Source organism: Monodon monoceros, unplaced genomic scaffold (genome assembly GCF_005190385.1).
Source record: "Monodon monoceros isolate NGI ecotype Baffin Bay Population unplaced genomic scaffold, NGI_Narwhal_1 Super_Scaffold_18, whole genome shotgun sequence".
Taxonomy (NCBI): Eukaryota; Metazoa; Chordata; class Mammalia; order Artiodactyla; family Monodontidae; genus Monodon; species Monodon monoceros.
The window spans coordinates 152,410,795-152,428,900 of record NW_021703774.1 but is presented as its reverse complement, the minus strand read 5'-3'; the positions used below and the strand labels follow the sequence as shown (position 1 = coordinate 152,428,900).

General features: G+C 45.1%; 1 protein-coding gene across 3 annotated transcripts in view; it reads left to right on the top strand.

The window, feature by feature from the left end:
- Window positions 1-11,980, top strand: part of LOC114899737 (protein argonaute-1) — a 34,189-nt gene extending 22,209 nt beyond the window's left edge. The window contains exons 13-19 of one of the 3 annotated variants that reach the window (XM_029230752.1): window positions 1,618-1,777; window positions 1,963-2,053; window positions 3,183-3,377; window positions 5,570-5,704; window positions 6,318-6,419; window positions 6,748-6,947; window positions 7,186-11,980. In XM_029230752.1, the coding sequence (XP_029086585.1) occupies window positions 1,618-1,777; window positions 1,963-2,053; window positions 3,183-3,377; window positions 5,570-5,704; window positions 6,318-6,419; window positions 6,748-6,947; window positions 7,186-7,294 (992 nt within the window). In that variant the 3' untranslated portion in view covers window positions 7,295-11,980. Of the gene's footprint in view, window positions 1-1,617; window positions 1,778-1,962; window positions 2,054-3,182; window positions 3,378-5,569; window positions 5,705-5,927; window positions 5,950-6,317; window positions 6,420-6,747; window positions 6,948-7,185 lie in introns of those variants that run through there. The other 2 variants (XM_029230751.1, XM_029230753.1) reach the window with 2 other exon arrangements.
- Window positions 11,981-18,106: the final 6,126 nt, after the last annotated feature.

The following is an 18,106-nucleotide window of genomic DNA, read 5'->3' as shown; positions in this document are numbered from 1 at the left end:
TTTGTCAATATTTTTCCTTTATGCCTAGTACTTTCTGAGTCCTGTTTAGGAAATCCCAAGGTCATGAAGATATTAGTCTGTGTTTTCTTTTAAATGTTTTTTTTTAACCTTTCACGTTTAGAACTAGCCTGTGTTCGCCAGAAACTGTTGCTTTCTCTGTCCCTTGGCAGTGGTTCCTCTTTTGGTGCAAAGCCTAGAATCTCAGCCTCCTGCCCACACCTAGAATCAGCACATGTACCCAGGGCAAAAGCAGCTGCAGCAGATGGCTCACCTCTGTGAGATTCTCTCCCTCTCTGCAGTGTTAACCCTTCCAGTTCTTGTTGTCTTAGCACTTCTTACTGCCTACAAAAAGATGATTTCTATATTTTATTTGGCTTTTCTGAATGTTATGTGCAGAGACACTGGTTTGCCTCTAACTTTATCTCTTAGAAGTAGAAATGATCCCTTTAGCTTTTTAAACATTCTCAAATCTCTCCCATTGAAAACATATCATACCGTTCATTGATCCTACATCTCCTCCTTGGTACTTTGTATTACCAAAAACAGTTTTTGCCTCTATACATTAATTTTTGCCTCGCTATCACAAAATTCCGGTCCTCATTTTACCAGTCTCTTAGCAGCATTTGACTTAGTTGAACACTTGCTCCTTCTTGAAACACTCTTTCTTCCCTGGCATTCACGATATAATACTGTCTTGATCTTTCTCTTGGTTCTCTGAATTTTTGTCTTTTGCGGACTCATCTTCTTCCTGTTCTGCAAGTATTGTGAGTTCAGAGATACAGGTCTAAGCCCTCTTCTCCTTTCATTCTGTTCTCTTCCTTGGTGATCTCAAGATCATGTTTTCAATTACTGCCTGTACCTAAATATCTCATAAATTTACATCTCCATTTCAGACTACTCCTGAACTTCCAACTACTATACTCAGTTGTGTGATGGATATCCTCACTGGGATGACCAAAAAACACTTCAAACTCAAAATGTCTCAAAAAGAACTTATGAACTATCTGTTCTATTATAAAAATCTAGAAACTCAGAGGTTATCCATAAAAATTATTTTCCCTTACGTATATAGTCTCTTGAATCTGTTTCTTTCCATCTTGACAGCTGCCTTCTTAAGCTACCCTCATTTCCCTAGACTGGTCTAATGACCACATTCTTCCTCTCACACTATGGTTCCTTTTTATTCTCCTTTGTAGTTACTTTGGCCTTTCAGTTTCTCAAATGTATGTTGCTTTCTCCTATCAGCGTACATTTTTGCACGCTCTTCCCTCTCCCTGGAATCCTCTTCCCATATTCCCTCTCCCTTCTAAGCTCTCTTCTACCTTTAGATTTCAGTTCACTCATTACTTACTCAAGAATCCTTTCCTGACTAGGTTATTACCCCCACGTTATATGCTCTCACAGCTCCATGGAGTTTTCTGTTGTAGCATTTTATCATTGTTATACTTTTCATGATTTTTAAAATTAGCCACTGGATAGTAAGCACTATAAGAATAGGGACCCTGTGTGTTTCTGGTCCTCGTTGTGTTCCCTAGCACCTCATATACTTCGTGGCATCTAGGAGGCATTCAGTAAATATTTGTTGAATGCACTAATCAGCTCTCTCCCTGCTCATAGCTGAAGTGAAACGTGTTGGAGATACACTCTTGGGAATGGCTACACAGTGTGTGCAAGTGAAGAATGTGGTCAAGACCTCGCCTCAGACTCTGTCCAACCTTTGCCTGAAGATCAATGTCAAACTTGGTGGCATTAACAACATCCTAGTTCCACACCAACGGTATGAACTCTATTGCCCACTTGCCCTTGTCAAGTAAGGTACCATACTGGTGATTGATGAAAAGATAGGACCCTGTCCAGGCCAAGTGACTCACACACAAGGGAGAGAGGACCAAAGTGGGTGCTAGATGGTGCCAGGAAGAGAAGACCCAACTCCTCACCATTTGTTTTCTCTTCCTTGTTTAGCTCTGCTGTCTTTCAACAACCAGTGATATTCCTGGGAGCAGATGTTACACACCCCCCAGCAGGGGATGGGAAAAAACCTTCTATCACAGCAGTGAGTGTTACTTTCCAACTTCCTCATAAGGTTCTTCTCTTAGCTCTGGGCCCCCAAGACTACACATGATTTCCTTCCCTTAGCTCTGGTGCTTGACCCTTCACAAGATCTTTTTATTTCAGCTGATCATCCCCATTAACCACTCCCTTGGTTTCTTAATAAAACTAACTCTGCATGGCATTTTCTTTTCAGAGAGAGAGCAGTGAGAGTGTAGGCTGTGGCCAGAGACTTGGCCCTGTCTCCATCACTTTTGTTCTGTGTTCGAGTTTCCCTCTCTCTCTCTGTGCCCACTTTTAGAATACGAACATATCTCTTCTCTGAAATCCCTTTTAAGGGAGTTACTTAGTTGCTGCGATTGTCCTTTGCTCTTCCCCATCCCTACCCCTGATCCACCTAGTAGATTAGATAGCTCTCCAATCCCTCTCCTGACATCTTTGCTCCCTGTCTCATAGGGGCTTCTGAATTGGCTAAAGGGACCAGGCCTTCTTTCCCACTTCTCTTTCTTCAACCCTCAAGTTTCTCTAGGCAGACTGGGCCTATCTCAGTAAATGTGGGGAACCCTATACTATGCTTATCTTTTTTTTTTTTTTTTTTTTTTTCTATGCTTATCTTTAATTTCCTTGTGGCCATCCATCCTAGTAGGCTTTGGCTATTGTCCCCTTAGAAAATGATGTTATTCCCACCACCCACAAGAACACTCTTCACTGGTTCCTAGCGTAGATTAGCACTTGAATTGAAAAAAAAAGATAAACTTGTTTTTGAATGAGGTCACTCTTTGAGCTAGTAGTGCCAAACCTTCACATGCCCCTCTGCAAGGAGTAGGGAAATCAAACTTATCAAGTACCTACTGTGTGTTAGGCCCTGTACAAGATGACTTATATGTGCTACAACAGCACTGCAAGTAGGTGGTATTCTTATCTCCATTTCGGAGGAGGAACAAGAAGATCACGTGGATTAAGTAACTTCCACATGTGTGATAGAACAGAGATTGAACCAGGGCTTACTGAATCCAAAAAACCTCATTCAGTTGCATAGTTGTTTTGCTAAGTGGCCTTTTCCCAAGCCCAGAACCTAACAGTGTTGGGAGGGTGGAGGTTCTGGGAGCTGATCCTGCCTCTTTGGTTATCAGGTGGTAGGCAGTATGGATGCCCACCCCAGCCGTTACTGTGCTACTGTGCGGGTGCAGCGACCTCGGCAGGAGATCATTGAAGACTTATCCTACATGGTACGGGAGCTGCTCATCCAGTTCTACAAGTCCACCCGCTTCAAGCCTACCCGCATCATCTTCTACCGAGATGGGGTTCCTGAAGGCCAGCTCCCCCAGGTAGGGCCCACAATAGGTCAAGAAAACCTCACATTGAGGCCGGGGGGCCTGATGGTAGCAGAGAGTACTGCTGTCTTTTCTGAGCTATTGACACTGGGAGGTGCTACTACTTAGGGAGGTTTGCTAAATGGAGTACTCTTGGAAGCAGAGATCACAATTGAGAGGTGGCGTGTACAATCACTGATAGACCTTTCTTCTTGTAATAAAAGACCCTCAGTGCCTATTTACTAGTTGGTCCATGTTGAAGACTGATTCTTTAGACCAGTGGTTCTCAAACTTTAGCATCCATCACAATCTTTTGGAGAGCTTATTAAAGTAGTTTGCAGAGCTCTACCCTTAGAATTTCTGCTTCAGTGAATCTAGGATGGGGCCCTAAAATTTGTAGTTCTGACAGGCTCTTAGGTGATGCTGCTGGTCTGGAGACCACACTTTGAGAATCACTGCTATTGACCTTCACGATGTTCCTCCTATTCTTTCTCCCTGCTAAGCCTTCGTATTCTGTTGTTTAGATTAGTGTACTGAACTGGTCTCCTTGACTACCATTTAATACATAGTAATATAACTACCATTTATTGGGTACCTCTTATGTGCTGTAAACTGAGCTAAGCACTTTGTATGTATTCTATTTAATGCTTACAATAACCCTATGAAATAATTATTATTCCACTTGATAGATGATGAAACTGAGGCTTGAAAATGTTAAATGATTTCTTCAGTGTCATCCAGGCTAATAAGTGGTAGAGCTGGGATTCAAACAAATTGGTTAGATTCCAAAGTTCATGCTCTTAACCATTATGCTCAATTTCCTCCAAGTCATACAGTGTTTCCTAAAATGCCAGATGCATTTATCATAACATGTCTGTGTTTAGAGATGTCTAGTGACCTCACATAGCCTGGGGTTAAAATTCAAACTGCTTAATAAGCAAAGCAGTCAGCAGTTATTAAGCCACTACTAGGTTTTTTGTGTTTTTACTTAATTATTTGTTTTAGTCTTCACAACAGTTTTGTGAGGCTGATCTTATTAGTAACTTTAGTCAGTGTGGAGAAAATGAGACTTAAAGGGGTTAAGTAACTTGCTCAAGGTAATAAAATTAGATAAAGCTTGGGTTTAAACCTAGTTCTAATTGATTCTAAATTGTATTTACTTCTGCCATACAGTTTTTACTCCCTATACCTGACATCCAAGGCCACAAGGCAACTACTGACTATGGTTTTTCACCTGTGGCTTCTTGAGCTAGTCCGTTTTTGTATAACACTGCTTTTTTTCAGGACTGAATTTATCTAGTCCCTCTACACCCATTTCTGAACTATGTGTCTAGTCTTCTATGGTGGTCCCAATCCTGTCTGCTCTTAGAGCTCATGGGTAACTTCCATTTTCCTTCTGATCCTAAATTCAGCCTTACTTTGGGCATTGTGATTTCTCTCTGAATCTTGGTTCTGTGTCTTGATGTTAGGTCTAATTATACATAGGAACCAGGTGAGTGCTCTCTGCTGATACTAAGCCTCCCAGCTAGGCTTTATAGGAACATGTCAGGTGAGCTGTCTACAGGCATACCTCGTTTTATTGCACTTCGCTTTATTGTGCTTTGCAGATACTGCATTTTTTACAAATTGAAGGTTTGTGGCAAGCCTGCGTCCAGCAAGTCTGTCGGCACTATTTTTCCAACAGCATTTGCTAAAACTTCATGGCTCTGTGTCACATTTTGATAATTCTTGCAATATTTCAAACTTTTTCATTATTATTATATTTGTTATGGTGATCTGTGATCAGTGATCTTTGATGTTACTACTACGACTCACTGGCTCAGGTGATAGTTAGCAATTTTTAGCCATAAAGTATTTTTTAATTAAGGTATATACTTTTTTTTTTTTTTAGACATACTGCTACTGCACACTTAATAGACTATAGCATAGTGTAAGCATAACTTTTATATGCACTGGGAAACCAAAAAATTCATGTGACTTACTTTATTGTAGTGATCTGGAACTGAACCCACAATATCTCCGAGGTATGCCTGTATAAGGCTGATTTTGGTAGGAAGGGCTTATCATCTCTAATGGTTGGGTGTCAGCTTATAAAGAGAGGCTGAACAAAAAGCCGTATTACAAGTGGCAACCCCTTAGTTCAGAAAGATGCGTGAACTCAAGAGGAGCTGTATGTCTCTTTGTCTCCCTCCTCACCCTGTGCCTAGATCCTCCACTATGAGCTGCTGGCCATTCGTGATGCCTGCATCAAACTGGAAAAGGACTACCAGCCCGGGATCACTTATATTGTGGTGCAGAAACGCCATCACACCCGCCTTTTTTGTGCTGACAAGAATGAGCGAGTGAGTGAGGGATTGAGGAAGCCACCCATACCCTTATCTTGTCTCCTTTCTCTTAATATGGAAGAAGCCCTTGAAATAAAATCTGGGGTTTTAGTCCTTGGCCTGTCCATCTTCCCTGGTCCCTTTCTTCCCCTTAGCTCTTGTGGTCCTTCCTCTGCTGCTTCCTTCCCTTTGTTTCCCCCTTCTCCCCTCCTTCCCTTATACTTCATCTCCCTCCTCCTAGCTCCCTGGCCTATAGACCCCATATATAGACCAGCTCCCAGAGAAGGGAAAGGGAACTTCCATTTATTGAACTTCTCCTATGTGCCAGACACTGTACAAGGCGTCTTCCTCACAGCAGCCCTGTGAGGTAGGTACTGTTATTATCTCCAGTTTAGCCTCAGAAAGGTTAAATGACTTGCTAAGATCACGCAGCTAATAAATGGTGAAAGCAGCACTTAAACACAGGTCTGTGTGACTTTAGAAGCCTATTATTTCAATTCCCAGTACCCTCTGGGAATAGCAGCTTCTACTTTACTCTTGGGATTCTGATGGAATCAGATTAGAATTGAGTCGGGGCCCTAGTTAGGGTCATGCAGGTCTTGGGATCTCGGTTGTCTTTGTCTCTATACAGATTGGGAAGAGTGGTAACATCCCAGCTGGGACCACTGTGGACACCAACATCACCCACCCATTTGAGTTTGACTTCTATCTGTGCAGCCACGCAGGCATCCAGGTAGCTGGGCTATGTCCTGGGGTTTCCAATGGGTCAAAGATTAGTTGATTATTCCCACTGCCTCTAGAATATATCATTCCTCACTGAGTGGCATTCAAATCAGGATTGTTCTGTTAATAAGCCCTTCGTGCACTTGAACATGAGTGCACTTTGAACGTCTTAGGCAGGTTGCCCATAAGATGAGTGCTTTATGACATAGGTGGCTTTGTGTCTGCCTTTTCATGGGTGGGTCTTCCAACCCAGCCATACTCTTAATATTGAGCCTGTTCCTTATCATCAACCATCCCCTCTGCCCAACCTGGGGCCCCTCACCTTCCTATCTTCCCAGGGCACCAGCCGACCATCCCATTACTATGTCCTTTGGGATGACAACCGTTTCACAGCGGATGAGCTCCAGATCTTGACGTACCAGCTGTGCCACACTTACGTACGATGCACACGCTCCGTCTCAATTCCAGCACCTGCCTACTATGCCCGCTTGGTGGCTTTCCGGGCACGATACCACCTAGTGGACAAGGAGCATGACAGGTGAGGCCTGGGATCAGGCTGGCTTCCTTTTTGCTTCAGCCTCTGGTACCAGACCCTCTCAATTTTCCTTGGGTAGTAGGAAATGAGTATTGTCCGATTTGATGTCCTTGGGCTCGTCAGCCCAAATCTGGGTTGGGGTTTTCTCTTAAATTGTTATGGGAATTGGCATCCTAGGGGTGGGGGAAGGAATTAGCAACTCAGTTCACCAGGAAGGACTTCTTTCATTTTTCCTTTTCAGTGGAGAGGGGAGCCACATATCGGGGCAGAGCAATGGGCGGGACCCCCAGGCCCTGGCCAAAGCCGTGCAGGTTCACCAGGATACTCTGCGCACCATGTACTTCGCTTGAAGGCAGAACGCTGTTACCTCACTGGATAGAAGAAAGCTTTCCAAGCCCCAAGAGCTGTGCCGCCCAAATCCAGAGGAAGCAGGGAGGAGGGAGGTGGGGCAGGGAGGAATGCAGAAGGCCTTGTTTCCTCTACAGAGGGGGCGAAAGGGTGGGGAACAGGGCCAGTAAGCCAGACCACCAGCCAGAAATCTCTGATATTCACCTCATGCCCTCCACCCCTCACCCCATCTTGTCACATCTGGCCCTGACTCCACTGGACCAAGAGAGGCAGCCCCGGTGCCCACCATACACACAGATGTCGCATGTGACTCACAGTGCTAAAGACTCATGCCTGACAGCTTGGTAAGGTCGGCCCTGCAGCCCTGCAGACAAAAGTTGGTAGGTTTGGGTTTGATACTTTAGATGGGAAAGTGAGGGGCTTGAAAAGTGGGTGGGAGGAGGGAAGGATTTTTTAGGAGCCTTAATCAGAAAAGGTCTAGATTTGTTTAAGAAGAAAAACGAAACCAGATGCAGATCAATATTTTAGGATACTAGATGTTTTAATGGGTTGAGAATCCAGCTTGTAGGAAGATTTTTAATGCTAATGGTTTGGTTGCCCCTCCCCCAGCTGCCACTCCTCTTTCCCTTATTCCTCTTTCTCCACCTTTTCTACCCCACCTTACACCTTCTCCCTGACAGACATCCAGCCCCTAGTAAGACTTAAGGCACTATGGCACTTAGCTCTGAAGTGACACGACCCTGTCTTCCTTCCGCCTGCTGGTGGGTAACCAGTGCCTTCCCTGTAACGGTAATGCTGCAGAACTGCAACCTTTTGTACCTATTTTTGGGGGGGTGGGGGCGGGGTGGGGGTGGGAGAGGAGGTAGGTGGGGATGAAATACCCCTAACCCAAGAAGCCTCCAGCCACAGCGCCAGCTATTTTGCATTTGAAGGAGTTGACTTCCATATTCATTGAGCTTTTAAAAAGATCGCCACCTCAAGATGGTTAAAATCCATTGACATTTGCACTTTCAGACATGACAAGTCTCTCAGAGCTGCTGAGGTGACTGGCCTCTGGCCTTTCCACTTACGTCTCCTTTCTTCCCGCCCCGCTTCCTCCCCACCTGCCTGGGTCTGGAGTTACTTTCATAGCATTTCTCACTCTTGGCTTCTTTTTTTTTCCCTGATGGTCAAGTCTGTTTATGTTTCAATATTTTTTAACTGGGGTGTCTTTTAACAAACGATCCTTAGGTCTAAAATAAGAAAAAAAAAAAAAAAAAGCAAAAACTAAATGTTATTTTTATACCATAACTTGAGTCTATTGCCAAAATCTGGAAATCCCTCCCATGCCCAATGAGTTTACATCCCAGAAACATTGAGCCGTCAGAAGGAACTATGTACCTGACTTGTTCTTTGGCCTGGCTCTGTAGGGGGTGGTTATCTCCCTAAGGTGGGGCTCAGTCTCCACCCCTCCTCTGTGCAGATAATATCTTTCTCTTGCTGCAGGCACCCCTTCTGCACTGCCCTGCACTCTTTTCTGCAAGTGCATCTTCCCTTCCTCTGGACTGTCCTCTGACACTTTGGCTTATCCCAGATTTCAGTGTGTCCTGTGGATAGGCTGGGGAATTTTGCTGCTCCCTTTTGCTTCTGTTTACACAAATGAATTTTTCCTGATTTCCCACTAGGGCATGTGAGTGGGTGGCATGGGCTTTTTTTTAAAATTTTTTCCTGTCTTCCTGGGTAGAGATGGGGTTTGGCTGTGTTGCAGAACTGGAAAAGTAGGGGGTTCTAGCTTGGGGCCTGTTGGCCTTGAAGCAAGGCTTCCTCATTTCTTGACTGTTCATTTTTTCCTGTCCCACTGCTTGGGATGAGGAGTTGCAGCTTCAGTGTGGAAATTCCTCTTTTTGAGGAGCCTGGGCTTGGGCTTGCCCCAATCTGGTGATGAAGCCATGACACTTTAGACCTAGCTCAGGCTTGGAGGCCAGCCAGAGGAAGGCCGGTCTGAATATGGGCGTATGAAGTTAGAGCTACCATTTCCCCTCCCCAGCAGCCTTTGTACAGACCCAGATTTGCTATGCAAAACAGTCTATCCCAGGTTCTGTTCTGGTTGGCTACTTTGTTCAGCAACTTCACAAAACGTAGCACAAACATTGATTATGGAGAAGGCATCAGGACTGTTGAGTAACTCTTCCTTTAACTTCTTTCCTGCTGGCTACAGTGTGGGGTGCCCCATGGGCACAGCCCAGCTGAAGAACAGAATGGAGGGCTCTGGGAGGAGGCAGCTCACTGGAGAGCCTACATTCCTTACACAAGTGCCTAAAGAGAGTGATGCCAACACTCCATCTGCCCTGTCCATCGCCTTCATATACTGTCTATTTTGTGTTCAGTCACCCTTTGGGGAGGGGAGTTCTCTTGGGACAGTGGGCTCTGAGTGTTCTCTTCTCGGGTATGTTTTGGGGCTGGGATCAGGGCAGTATTCCTGGAGGGTCCAGTCATTCACCAGCATTTTGCAAATGTCCATTGAGAGCTGGTGGCAGCCACCTACTCTCCACAGCAAGTTTGTGTTCCCCCCTTTTTCTCTCTTTGCCTCACTCTCTCCAGTTGGGTTTTGAGCTGAGGCTTGAAATGCATTTTTTAGCCCTTTGGCATTGTACATGCCATTTAAGAAATAAAAGCAAAAGAAACAGCTTGGGCAGTGGCAAGAATATGACATCTTGCTGTGATTTTCTCTATTTCGTTTTATCTTTGAAACTTGAAAAACACCCTTGACCTTGAGGATTACTCTTGTTTGAAAGGTGGTGCATGCAGATTTAGAAGTGTTGTTGGCAACAAGCTTTGGCTTTCTTTGATTTCGTTCAAGTGGTGCTTCTTACTTAGGCTCTGAAGAAGCTCTGGGGAGACCCCAGCCTCATCCTCTTAGAGAAGTCTCCTGCTCCCTTTGTTCCACTCTTTTACCTTCCTTTTCCTCTTCTCTCTTTCCCTGGCCTTCTTTTATTTTATTTTCTGTTCACTCAGCTTGCTTGCTGGCCTCCCTGCCTGTCTGCCTTTGTGATGATGAATTCTCTGCATGGCTAAAATGATCGCACTGTTCTCTGGCAAGGTCAGGCTTAGCTCCTCGGCTGCAGAGGACCCAGAATCTTCTTCCCAAGCCCAGTGATGTCCTCAGTGGGCTGGACTGCCCCCAAACTTACGTGAGGGCATAGCAGAAGGCCTGCCCAACTGGCATGAAATCAGGAGGGCTTCTGGCAACTTCCACACCTGTCCACTCTTTGGAGTTGGTTTCTCTCATTGCTTTTTCTAGATCTGGTTTCATTTCTCTCTACCTGGGACCTCCCTTTTCTGAGGATGTCCTAGGGTTGACCTACTTGGTTATCCAGCGTTGAAGGGTTAGGGGATAGACATGGGGGAAGAAGAGCGGGATGAGAAGAGAATGGAGAGAATTTGGCTAAAATCTGGGAAAGGAGAGCGCTGCTCATTGATCACTTTTCCAGTCCAGCCTAACTCACTGGGGCTGAGGTGCTACTGCTGGCCGCTGGGGGTAAGCCTAAGGCTGTTGTTGTGGGAAACTTAGGCTTAGATTAATGCTGAAGAAGGTACCTCACAGTGTGAAACCTCCCTAAGAAGCTCCCACCTACTCAGTAGCTCCACTGCAGCCTCCTTTTTGGCTCAGCAATGATGTTCTTGGATAGTTTTCTTGTCCAGAATTCTGTAAATGAGGCCAGCAAGATGGGCAGCCAGGGGGACACTGTGACTTCTTAGCTGGCCCATAGGGTATCTGCAAGGCTGGTGGGACAGTGTTTTAGACCTGGCATCATGTGTAACAAAGAAGGATGAAAGTTCCTTCCCCTTCAGGGTAGAGAGACGTCTCTAACTAAAATGCAGTTTTGGAAATTACATTGGGGGAAGTTATTTTTATTTATATTTGCTGGGCGTAGGCCAATCCAGGATGGTAGCTGGGATGCCTTCCTTCTTAAAGTCTGATCATGGCAGGGTTATGCAGGGCACTCTTTCCTCTTTGGCCTTCTAAGCAGACTGGGGAGAAGGGATTCTCTGGTTTTCTCTTTTCGCCCATTTATTAGGACTTGCCTTCTCCCTGGACAGGGAGAGAGGCTAGGTTGGTGCTCTCCCCTTACTCTACTCCTACTGACTTAGAACCTCTGGCTGCTGTTTGGGAGCCCAAGAAAGGTAGTGGAGGTTATGGGCTCAAAACAAAAGAAAACAAAGCAAAAAAACAATAAGGTGGGGAAGGCAGATTTCCTTCTTTAAAAAGGAAAATAGGAAACCCTCCAAGGATTGTGCAAGTAAAGATAATATGTCGAATGCACTGACCCCCCTGGTGTAGTAGCAATAAGGAAAAATGAAATGACTTTCCTGTGCACACAGTCCAACCTGATTGGTGTGTGATGTTGCACTTAGCAGCCATCTGGTGGGCATGTGTGTCTACTCTGGGTTTCACTTTAGTTTCTAAACTTTTTATCCCTCTCAAGTCCAGCATGGTTGGGGAAATGTCCCTGGAGCCCCACAGCTGTGTACTTGTTTGCATTTGTTTCCCTTTGAGACTTGTGTTTGTGTCCTGCTTTGAGCTGTACCTTGTCCAGTCCATTGTAAAATTATCCCAGCAGCTGTAATGTACAGTTTCTTCTGAAGCAAGCAACAGCAGCAGCACAATTCTGTGTTTTATAAAGACAACAGTGGCTTCTATTTCTAAAGTGCGGACTCTCTCTCTTTTTTTTTCCTTAGCAAAGCAAACTGTTGGGATTAATTATAATCTCTGATAGATTTTACGTTAGAATAACAGATTGTTAGAAGAGCAGAACCATCACTTTCTAAAGGAGTAAAGTGGGTAAAACAAATTCCGGAGTGTTGAAACTGCAGATTGTATGTAATCACTTCACAGGTCCTCCATTTATTCTTCATTCAACAAACATGGAAAGCACTGTGTCTAGAAGTATTATGAGGGGAGTAAGCAGGCACAATTCAAAAATGAGGAAAACAGTGTTTCTCTCTTTAAGGAGTTTAAAAAGTTTGGTGGTGGATATCAGTAGCCAGATGGTTCTCTGGTACCATTTAGAGAGATTATGAGGACTGGAACAAGGCTCTAGGGCTGTATCAATGAAGATAGAAAGGAAAGTGCAAATTGGAGAGACACTTGGGGAGATAGAATTAATAGGACTCCATGGATGATGGAACAGGAAGAGAGGAGTAGAGGCTAATAATGTTCACTCTTCTTGAGCAAGTGAGTATATTGGGACATTCCTCTAGCCAAGACTGGGGGGAAAGGGAGACTATAGAAGGAAGGTGGTACATTTTGTGAAGAAAGACAATTAGCCTTGTTTAGACTGAGTTTTGAGGTTCCCATGGGGTAACAAGGTTAAGGTTTCCAGTAAACATTTATGTTTTGGTGCTCAGGGAAGACTGCAAAACTGTAGTTATAGATATGGAATTCATAATCATATAGATGGTAGTTAAAACCATAGGAATGAACAAGATGGCTTAGAGAAAGAGTAGAGCAAGAGAAACCTAGTGTACGAATGTAGGAAACGAGATGAGGAGAGGAAGTAGAACCTAAGATGACAGATCACACATAGATACCTTGTATGTTTTTGACTGCTTTAATGAGATGGGAGAATAGTCAAGAGAGTGGAATAGGATTTAAGAAAGACAAGATTAACAACATGAAAACTGCTGCAGTGAAGGGGGAGGGTTATTTTTTTCTACTTAGTTTGCTGTCTTCCACCCCATCTTCTCTGGGGTCTCGTAAGTATATGGTCATTCTCCAGTATTTTTTGAAAATGAGCATTGGAAAACCTAACTTAAACCAGGCTAAGACTGGGACTTCCAGGTTGTTCACCACAACCACCAGCACCATTTCCACCTCCAGCTTCCTCCTATCCTCAGGAGATGCTTGTAAAAGAATAAAATAAACAAACCTAATTTTGTTCCTAACTAGTGTCATAGGTGGTGTTCCAGTGCACTCAGTAGCACTTAGCAACTTGCTCTATTTACTCTCATGACTTGCTTTCCCCAGAGCCTGTGAACTTCTAGGAGCAGAAGCTACATTCTATTCATTTTCATCATCTCAGGGCCATAGCGTGTATCGGGCGGGGGTGTGTGTGTGTGTGTCAATATTTGTGAGTAGAAATGAGCTAGAAATCTGTGGTTCTTGAGTACAGAGGGGAGAATCAAGAAGTGATACTGAGTCTGCAGGATGGGCTCAGTATTCCTGAATCTTCAGGTAAGCAGAAACAACCAGATTATCATCACCTTTTCTTACTCTCACCCCAGCTTCAAGGTTCTATGATTTTGTGCCTTAAACTGTTGGTGCAGTTGTCAAGCATGTAAGTTCAGCATGCCTCCCTGGTACTCCTAGATTATTGTTATTTCTGTGTATTGGGGGAAGATGGCACAGAGAAGGATTCTGGCACAGGGCCCAGTGAGAAATTTCAGTGGCAGTTAGTATGTACAAGAGTGGGCCTAGCATTTCTCTGGAGGCCAAGTGTTCAAATTGCTAACCTGTGGCTACCCCTGCCAGATTTGCTTGGAAGCAAGCCAGCCAGACCCATGCTCCTTTTCACCAGCAAGGAGTAGTGAGGTTGGTTGGACTTGAAGAGCAAACTGGAACATGGAGGAGATTTTTCCCAGTTGAAACAAGACAAATTTATGACCGTTAATGAAGCAGAAAGTGTTTAGCAGAGCGAATGGGAAGATAATCATTATACCACATTTTGGTTATAAATTTCATTGCCATAAATGAATGATGTTAAAAAGATTTCAGCATTTGGCTGTTGGTTGCTACTCAAGAGAAAAACATGGTGGGAGCCCAAGGCCTGATTTATCTGGTCCTAGAGCTCAAGGTTTGATTTAAGGCTTGTCCTAGCACCCCTGGATATCCCTTTTCAGGATTGGTTGAGCAGCCTTCCCTCTGTCCTGTCAGTTGGCACCATATACTGTAGCACATTGTTGTCTGTCAAGTGCCTTTAGGGTAGAATGAGGCTGTGTATTTGTTGGGTATCACTTGGCTTAATAGACCCCAGAATCACATGGCAGTTAGGGTTTGGCGGCTAAAGGAAAGGGTTATAGTGCAAAAAGAAGAATATTTTCAAGTTCTGAGCCTGGGCCATCCTCAGACTACTGTCTGTACTGCTTGAATGTAAAGAAGCATCGAATTGGGAAATTAGCTCTCCGTTTTTCTTCCTAGTTTTCAAGATATTTATTCCTTTGGCTGTAAGCTAAGGAAACCTGGCGGGCTTAGAAAGTGCACAGAGCATGACAGAAGCACTCTTTTAAAGCAGCAGTGTTGAGGAGCTGGAAAAGTGGACTTGCTGGAGGTGAGGTGCATTTAGAAGCTCTCCATTTAAGTACCACAACTACCTTCCCAGGATACCGTATCAAGATTTTTTTAGGCCATCGTGGCTTACCCTGCAGGAACACACTGTCCTCTTATTCTAGACTGCAGCAGCTTCACCACTATCCTCTTGGCAGTGTCTTTTTGGGACAAAGAAATTTTGAAGAACTTTTCTGGGGACCTTCCCCACCTTCTGAAGGCAAGGAACTTGCCTTGTAAAAGAGGCAGTGGGAGCTCCTAGCCAGGTTTTTGGGTTGTTAATGGAAGTGAACTGGAAAAGGAATAGGGACTTTGGGTACTTTGAAGTACTTGGCTAGGTGTTCTGTACAGTATCCATTATAATTTGGTTGTATCTTCACAGCATTCGTGTGAAGTAGTTTATCAGTTACCTTCAATTGCAATAGCAAAACCCAAGTAAATTGGCTTAAATAAGGAAACTATCACATGACAAGAAGTCCTGATTTCATATGGCTCCAAGGTTGGATAATTCACTGGCTCAATGATAATATCAACATAACAGATTCTTGCAATCTTTTTGCTCTGCTATCCTTTGTGTTGTTTTATCCTCATACTAGTTCACCTCAGGATCCCAAGATGGCTGCTATAATTCCAGGAAGGAAATGCTGACAGAACAAAGTCTAGCAGAAGAGGGACTAATTTTTCCCAATGTTTCATTTTAAAGAAAGGGAATCCCTGGAAGCCCCAGCAGATCTGGCTTAACGTCTCATTTGCTAGAAATGGGTCATCTTCCCACTATTCTGTCATTGGCAAAGCAAATGAGATCATCCATCATGAGTGGCTTAGATTAATTACAAGTTATGCTATGAGTCATGTGGATTAGAAAGACAAATCATGTTTGCTAGGCGAGAAGAGGGATAAAAGGCTCTTGGGTAGGCATCAAGCAGTGTCTGCTCTACCTAGCTACTCTGGGTTTTACAGATGAGGAATGTGATGTTCAGAGAGAGTGACTTTCCTAGAATCACAGATAGTAGCAGAGGGCCTTCAGTGTCAGCTCTGACTGTCCCTAAAGCCAGTATGTTTTATATTGTGTTCTGCTGCAGTACAAAGTAGCTTCCTTTCTGCCGTGTAAAAATTGCTTGTCTCGGAGAAGAGATTTCAAAGTGTCAAGTCGGCTAACTTCAGCCCATGCAAGAGGAAAGGGTTCTATCCAGTTGCTTTCCTCATCCAGTGATGTTTTTCTAGCACAGGAAGCTTGGAATGCAACTTTCAGAGGGCACTGATTTCTTTGCCCCCAAGATTTCTGTACTATTTTACAGTTCTCCCTTCTGAGAGCAACCAGTACCACAAGGGATGAGGGCAGAGCTGCCATTCTTGAAGCCCACTTATTTATTGGTCCATCCACCTGCTCCACAGATATTTATGGGATGCTGCTATGTACGAGGCACAGGCACTGTTCTAGGCACTGGGGCTATGACAGTTAAGATACACAAAGACCCTGCACCATACCCTTAAGAGCAGACTCATTTGGGAATGAGGTTGTCCAAAACTAGGATGTGCATGTTGTCAGGGGAGAGCCTCATACAGCTTGGCTTTGGGCAGAATCATTCAAACTTTTTTGCCTTCCTACTTCCTGATATTACAATTCGTGAGCCTTTCATAATGGGCTCACAGGTGGGGTCCATGGATAGCAGAGGTAGATGGGAAGGGATCATTGACATTTATTAAACTGGGCTGAATTAGAAGGTCCCAATCCTGTTAAATCCATGTCAACAAAGCCAAGAAGCTTGCAGTCATTTAGGGAAACAGTTGAGGGGGTTGAGGGGTGAAAGACTCTATTTACCCCTGTTGAATGCTGCTAAGGACTTGGATTGTGTAGAGTCAAAGATTGAAAATAACTTTTAAGATACAGTGTTTCATCTAGTGACATTTGATATTTTGAAATTGGGGAGGGCATTTTCAGTATAAGGGGTAAGGATGGGAAGGAAGAAGTGAGGCAGAATTGGAGTCAGATATGGGTTTGAATCCCATCCATTTATTAAGTGTTTACTGTAGGTGCATCTAATAAGTGCTTTAAGATGATAACAATAGTAAATGCCCTCACTAACATTTAGGAAGGATTTTCTCGGTGCTTTATGTACATTCCCTAACTTTACAACAACTGTGAGGAAACTGAAGCCCAGAGGTTCAAGTGACTGATCCAGGTCCCACAGTGACTGGGGGGGGGGGGGAACTAAAGATAGGATGTTTTTCCCCCCTTTCCTCTTTGTCCCAAGCTTTTAAAAAATAATGTATTTTGATTGTTAAAAGTCTAAACATTACTGATACTCAGAGACAGGGAAAAATCATGAATCATTCCTCAACCTGAATAAAATAGTATCACATTTCTTTCAGGCAACAAATACTAATGTGCTGGTCTTAATAACCTTATAAAGCTTACATTCTAGTGGAGGAGGGGGCACCCAATAAACTAGTGAACAAAAATTGCAGATTGGGAGAGGGGTTATTAAGGAGATACTGTAATAGTATACAGGAGTACCTCACCATAGATCGGAGGTCCGGGAAAGGCATCTGAAATGTCTTAAGTTGAGGTGTGAAGAGCGGTTGGGGGGCGGAGGGGAAGGGGTGAGTGTGAAGAGGAAGGAGAGGGCTCCTGGCCAAGGGAACCAGAAGCAGAGAGGCTCCAGGTCTAATAGAAAAGCGCTTTCCCCGTTAGGGGAGGCCGACCAGTATAGCTGTCGCATGATGAGGAAGAGTCTCGCTTGAGGGGAAAGGCAGGGGCCCCGTTACGCCTACAGCTGGCCCCGCGATGGAGTTTGGGTCCTGGTGTGACCAGGCGTTATTAAAGAGTTTTTAACATGGAAATAATAAGAACTGATGTTTGTGTCAAGTCCTGTTTCATAATCTTTCCCCAAGTTATATTGTACATTCCCCCCCCCCCAAAAATGGTCCTCAAAGCAACTCTACAGGCTTGATCAACTAACTGTTGGTGGTCACTTGACCGCCTGCAGAGGAGGAGGTGCGTGGGTCGGTCCCAACTGGGCGTGGCGGGAGGGCCTCGAGAAGAAGGGGGCCTCTCCCCAGGACAAGATTGGCCCAGGGCCTTCACAGCTGCAGGTCTTGGTCCTGCACCTCAGACCAGCCACGCTTCACGAAGGCTCCTGTCCAGGTTAGCTATGCCGCCCTCCGCGACCTCGCCTCGGGCAGGCACTGTCCCGCACCAAGGTGGCGGGAGGAGTCCAGCCCCTCGGGGTTGTCTCCAGCAGGCACGGCCGGGCGGAGGGCCGCAGGAGGGCAGGCCCCGCCCAGCTCGCGGCCGTTGGCCGCACCCCATCGCGCTCGCCCCAGGCCCCGCCCAGGCTCGGCGCCCGTTCCGCGACACCTCCCCTGCGTCCTCCGCGCCGGCCGCGCCCGCACAGACGTCGCGTCCGCACGGTTAGGGCGGAGAGGCGAGGCTTGGATGTCGGGCGAGAGCCCGGGCAGCGGAACTGACGCCAGCAGGCTTCCGGGGGCGGCCCCCGGGGAGGTCGGC